General features: G+C 49.1%; 1 protein-coding gene across 2 annotated transcripts; it reads right to left on the bottom strand.

Annotated features, from left to right (window-relative positions):
* Window positions 1-1097: 1097 nt before the first annotated feature.
* On the bottom strand, window positions 1098-5013 carry LOC125510504 (nuclear transcription factor Y subunit A-10-like). 2 transcript variants are annotated; one of them, XM_048675710.1, is made up of 6 exons: window positions 4734-5013; window positions 3825-4090; window positions 2588-2709; window positions 2395-2463; window positions 2153-2296; window positions 1098-1969 (listed from the first exon to the last, which is right to left on the bottom strand). In XM_048675710.1, the coding sequence occupies exons 2-6, from the start codon at window positions 4078-4080 to the stop codon at window positions 1577-1579; spliced, it is 984 nt and encodes a 327-aa protein (XP_048531667.1). In that variant the 5' UTR covers window positions 4081-4090; window positions 4734-5013; the 3' UTR covers window positions 1098-1576. The 2 variants fall into 2 exon arrangements, with proteins under 2 accessions (XP_048531667.1, XP_048531668.1); XM_048675711.1 differs by having other exon boundaries at window positions 3825-4086.
* Between the last annotated feature and the right edge of the window lie 1050 nt (window positions 5014-6063).

Raw genomic sequence — 6063 nt, 5'->3', positions numbered from 1 at the left:
GTAGCTGAGTAAATTGGTTATATGCATGTGTGGACAAAGGTGTGTTGAAGGGTTGGGCTATGTCCATATGTTGTATCCTCAATTCAACAGATTGGGTATCATCCTGTGCATATGAATGCAATTCTGGGAACTTATGCTTGAGAGGCTGATCCAACCAACAGTCATGCCAGAGGACTGATTGTCCATTTCCTAGTGTGCAAACAGAGTTTTCCTTTATGTATTCTTGTAGCAGCTTCAAATGACTTTTCCACCAACTGGAGCCCTCCATCTTAAACCCAGGGAGAGAATCAGAGTAATATGTTTCCCATATTAGTTCCACCCAAGGCAAAGGTTGTTTGTTGATAGATTTTTGAATATTCTTCATCATCAAAGCCTTGTTATGTAGTGCCACATCTAATATTCCTAGACCTCCTTGAGCTTTTGGGTTGCATACTTTATCCTAGGCACTAAGGGCATGTCCAACAATCCGATGACCATACTTTCTCCATAGGAAGTTTCTCAAATACTTGTTGATCTGGCTGGTAACTGACGCGGGAAGTGCAAGGGTGCTCATGAAAGAGATTGGCAAAAAACAGATTTAGTGTGAAGAAATCTTCCATCCTATGAAAGCATGGTTGAGCATCCTGCCATCCTTCTTTCAGTTTGTTTACAGATTGGGGTGAAATCTTCAATCCTGAGCCTACTGGCACTTAGGGGGAGCCCTAGATATGTAAATGGAAAGCTACCTCTTTTGCATCCCAGGGTATTAAGTTGTGCAAAGAACTCCTTCACATTGATGGGTATCATGATGGATTTGTGGAAATTTATTTTCAACCCTGTTTGTGCGGCAAAATGCTTCAGCAGATTATCCACTTGCTCAAGTTGGCTTTGAATGGCAGGAAGGGTTAAAATTGTATATCTGCATACTGAATCACTGGAAAGTCTAGGTTGGAGTTTGAATTCAGAGGTGTGTGAATGATATATGAAGATCGCAGCCATGCACGTTGTTTTTCCCCTGGAAGGGTTTTATAATTGTTAAAGAAAATGGTGTTGTGTTTTTATTTGTCAGTGAACCGAGGAACAATCCCAATGTCAAATCAAGCTGTAAAAAATTGCAGTAATATCAAACAAACCGGTAACATTTCTAATTATTATGCAGACAAGCTTACAAATCATATATTGCGAGCACAATAGATTTAATGTCTTAAAGCTTATCAAAAACAAAACAAACAAAAACTCCAACTTACCCCAGTACATTGCCAAGGGCACAAAGTTTCAGACCCTAATAATACACCACAAGACCCTGAAGTTTGATACTTATTCTGAGTTCTGACACAGATACCTGATAGTACCACAGAGTTCATACCCGTAGTACACTGCTAGTGCTTCCGATACTATTTTACAGGCATATGGGGAGCCCCATCATCACAAGATCCCTGAGAACCAGCACCGGAGTTCTCAGGGAAGAGGTAATGCGACGTGGAAGGACACCCCAATGCAGTAGAGCCAAGAATGATTTGCCTGCAGACAACCAGACGGAGCCAGAGCCGGCCATGGCCGGCTCTTGATCTGGGTGCCTGCGTGTACCCCCCTCAAGTCACGCCTTGAGGAGCTCACAGCAGCCGTCGGCGGCCGTGGCCCACTTGAAGGGGGCGGATGCCCCGTGCTCGCCGTCCATGATGATCGGCAGCGGGGTGAAGAAGGGCGTCCGGAGGTGCTCGATGCTGTTGTAGTGGTCCACGTCGTCGTGGTCGTACATGCTCGACACCTCCGAGCCGGAGAGGCTCGAGATGCTGCTCCGGGAGTGCGGGTTGCTCGGGATGACGGAGCTCGGAGACGTGGCGAAGCGCGTGGGCGGGGCGCACTCTGCCCTCTTGCCTCCTCCTCCAGCGTCCTTGCCATTCCCCTCCTTCTTGGTGTTGAGGAAGCGCCCTCCCGTGCCCCTCGCCCGGCGCATCGCGTGGCGGTGGCGTGATTCGTGAAGATACGGCTGCGCCATGACCATAATCGATGAGGTAAATATTTTGCCTCCGTTTCAAAAAATGGTCATAAGCGGCGATGAGAGTATTTGAATGAAATGTTGAGTGACGTTTTTTTTGTTGGCAAATGAAGAGGTTTGTTTTCCCCGATCTCTGTAAATGACATGGACTTGGTGGTGGAAGTGCAGGCTTACCTTTCTTCCTTTCACCAGCTGATTCTCTCGCTCCACCTTGGCACGAGCACGGCGGCGGCGAAGGATGCCTTCATACTGCTTCGCATTCACGTAAATCGGCGCGTCAGCTGTTGCATTCAGTGGCAAGAGCAATCGGCCACCAGGCTACGAGCAACACAAAAAAAGAAGGCGGCGTTAGAGAATAATATCACAGAAAAAAGAAGGCTCCCAAAATAGAGCACACAAAACACACCAAAGCTTACCGTAGATTTCATCGCGTAAGTGGTAAGCAGGCCATAGCACTGCTCAGCTGAAGGATAACCAGAAGACATCTGAAACACATCTGGCAAGTTAGCAACTGAAAACTGGAGACATCCCGAAACAATTTTCAGCTGTAAAGTTGGACAAATTCCAACCATATTTTGAACATAAAATAGCAGTAATCGAAAAGCATACCATGGAAGGACCCGGGCCAAATTCGAAGCGACTGTTGTATTCCGGGAGCGGCGACTGCAGTGCGATGGTGGCGGAGTGCTCCATGGGCTTCTCTCCTTTGTTGCCTCCCGACTCCAAATTCCCTGAGCATCACAGTTTCTCAAAACCCCAACCACAAAAGTGTACTATGTAACCTAGATCAATTTTTTAAACTGCTAGATGCTGATGCTTCCTTATCTGCATTAGTATTATCGAAATGGAGATGTAAGCTTTATATTACTATACAGGTGAGCTCCATGTGGTTGGACAGACGTGTATGTTACTCATGGAATCTTTGAAGTGAATAGCTGTATCAGATTCCATCAAGAGCTACCGTGTAGCTGATTAGTATATGGTTAGACGAGGCCAAAACCAATTTCATGTTCAAAATGTCAAACAGTAACCATCAAACATGTGCCTTATCACATCACTGTAAAAGAAGCACATGTGCCTTATCACATTTTATTTTTGATAAAGGGCACTTTTATTGACTCATAATGACGCATCGCGGTAATATAAGCACGATGAGTTCACACCCGGCCTTCTGCATAACTGAGCACATAGAGATAGGGCATGCTTTCGTGTACATAAAAATAAATAGGGCTAATGATTGTGCGAACAAACACGGGAGCAGAATATCCAGCTCGGCTGTGAACTAATACCATCTTCATCAGAGAAAAGCTTATCTTAGTCAGTACAAAAATAACAGACTTGGAGACCCAACTGCTACGTCTTCAAAATATAATATTCTGATTGGTATTTTCTTTCATAATCTTGGGCTTAGGTAATCCGTGCCCTTCCAATATTTTGGATAATACTATAAAAGCAAGCCTGCAGCCCTCGTCACTCTTTAAACTTGTTCACAAGTCTTGTTCATCAGCACCCATCATACGCAAATTCATCTAGTAGTTCATACCAAGTTGTTGCATCATACATATTTTCTTCCGGGAAATTTTTTTTCGTCATATGAGGAGGAGAAAAGAGTGAAGTGCCATATCATTCTAAACTCACATGCATATCTTGGCAGAAGGGTCTGCCAAGATTTAAGATTTACTACATGATTATGGAATCCTATTTCAAACTAGGCCATGGGACATGTAATTCAACCTTGTGTTCACCGGCATGGTAGCATGCACAGATCCAAAGAAGCGATGCCAAATTCTTGCAATAGTAACCATTAATTCCACAAGCTGCTAGCAAGGAGGCAGAGCAGGCTCACCTTGGAACACCGAGAACTTGAGGACCTCAGGAGCCCCGCTCTTGGGCGCCGGCAGTGGATCCAGGATGCCCTGAGCTCTGGGCACGACCTGGAACTGGGCGTCCCGGCGAGGCTCCGCCTCCGGCGACGACGACAAGGCGGCCCCCGGCTCCCCGTACAGCATCTGGGACACCGTCCACCATGGCACGGAGGCTCCACCACCACCACCACCATTGGAGGCCTGCCCGAATCCGTCGTGGCCCTTGAAGCTCATCATCGCTGCCTAGCTTTGGCAAGGAAGGAATTAAACAAGAGTGTCAGAGGCTGGATTCTCTTCGGGCCAGGACAAGAATGGTGTTGCAGGATCTTTAGCCTAGCTAAGCGTCCAACCACCCATGCCAAACCAATAATTAAAGAGGAATTCAGAGAGATGAGTGTAGGAGCCGAGGAGGTGAAAACAAAAACGAGCAATCGCGGGGAATAAAAATTATGAAATTAAAGAACGAAGCAAGTGGGGAGGGAGGGGAGCTGCCCCCGAGAAGCAGGCAGGACAGATGGGGCAAGAACAGTAGCATCGAGATTCGAGATGCATGCCATGAGCTAGTGGATATGCCACAGGAAACGCGCAAGAAACCAAGACGCCGGCAGGGGAGACGACGGCCGAGATGAAATCCGAAGAGGCAGAAGAGACCGGGGCAGAGAGAGAGAGAGCCAGAAGAGGCGAACACGTTTTGTGTTGGCCAGAGAGAAGAGGAGCAATTTCCATGGCTGTGCCCACAAGGAGAGGAGATCAGCTTGGAAAGAAGAGAGCAGAGCCCCCCCTGACTTTCAGAAGGCCAGGGATTTTCCACCCAACAGCAGAGACAACTTTGAGCAGAGCAGAGCACTCGTACACGTATGGAAAACCGGAGAGGGGGATTTAGGACGAACCAGAGCGACGGCAGGGGCGGCCGGCGGGTGGTCGTCTGCGCCGCGGAGAGGGGAATCTATCAAGCAAAGCCCGCTCGCATCTCAGGCTCAGCTGGGGAAGACCATCTAATAATGGCAAGCAAGAAGCGGCACCAGAGAGAGGAGAGGAGATGTGGATGCAGGACTAGTATATGAATGAATGAATGAATGACAGTGGGGACGGACAGAGGGCAGAAACCAAGAAAGGTCTCTCTCTCTCTCTCTCCTCGGCCTCCCTCCCGGCTCGAGCTGAAAAGATGGCCACTAGCTCCTTCGGTGCAGCGGGCTTCCTTTAATCGCCTTTGCGCACCCCGGTCTGGCGCAACTTGGCGGTACTTTAGATTCCTGTAATAGCAGTACGGGCGCCGGAGCAGCAGGAGTACTACTTACTACTGGATCGATGATGAGCACGTAAGAATGGGATTGGACGATCGGCGATCGTGATTCTTCCCGGGACACACGCGCCGGTGGTGAGCCCGAGCCCGAGCCGTATCGTATGCCAAATTGGTGGCGCGCCTAGCTGGTTGGTGCTACTGTAGCTTGCCAACTGTGGGATGTTCTCCCTTCGTCCTTCCTTTTCCCTGTGTGCCTCCCTCCTGACTGAGAAAGGCACCGAGGAAGTAGAGTACGCACCAAATGTGGCCGCCGTGCGATGCCGGTACCCCTACATTTGTCCTCGGACCAACCAAACGGACCTAGGTTTTTCTTTTTTTGTTGAGGAACAACAAACGGACCTAGGTGATTGACATGCCTAGCTGCTCCTCATTTTCATCTCCGTCCCACTATCTTATTGATTGTGCTTCAGCGGACTCGCAGAAATGGGAGCACCTATCCGCGAAGAACTTTCAAGGTGAACATATTGTTCATCCATCTTCTTATTCGTTGTGTCCCGCGTCGCCCCCATCTTGGGCGATTCGGTACTGAGACGGCGAAGAGCGTGCTTGGGGTTCACCCAAACGGCTCTTCCGGCATGGCACGGTGGGGTGGCAGTTTTCTCCATGCTCCAGTGGTGGTGCCCTTCGGTAGAGGCCGGAGCGTCAGGATACACCGCGGTCGCAGTGCGGCTGTGGACGATCGCCGGATCTGGACGGCTAACCCCGGGGCTTTGAAGGTAATCTTGCAGATGCACAAGTTGTCGGTTGGATGTTCTTGGGATGGATCCGGGTGAAAACCCGGTCTATGGTTGGTGGCCGGAGCCAGTGATGGTGACGCCCCTGGCATCGCCTTCCTTCATGAAGGCATCATCGAGGTGAAGCTCCCAACTCCTCTCCCTACCTCCGAGGGAAGCCCTTGATCAGTCGACCGGATGATG

This window comes from Triticum urartu, chromosome 5 (assembly GCF_003073215.2).
Source record: "Triticum urartu cultivar G1812 chromosome 5, Tu2.1, whole genome shotgun sequence".
Taxonomy (NCBI): Eukaryota; Viridiplantae; Streptophyta; class Magnoliopsida; order Poales; family Poaceae; genus Triticum; species Triticum urartu.
Note: the sequence above shows the minus strand (reverse complement) of the source record. Positions and strands in the feature narration are given on the sequence as shown.

Bases quoted from the DNA above. Each gene is read 5' to 3' on its own strand.
- LOC125510504 (XM_048675710.1), bottom strand. From the start codon at position 4,080: ATGATGAGCTTCAAGGGCCACGACGGATTCGGGCAGGCCTCCAATGGT. The intron at 2,710-3,824 runs GTGAGCCTGCTC...TGTGATGCTCAG, and splicing joins CAAGTTCTCGGTGTTCCAAG to GGAATTTGGAGTCGGGAGGC. The intron at 2,297-2,394 runs GTAAGCTTTGGT...TGTTGCTCGTAG, and splicing joins CTTACGCGATGAAATCTACG to CCTGGTGGCCGATTGCTCTT.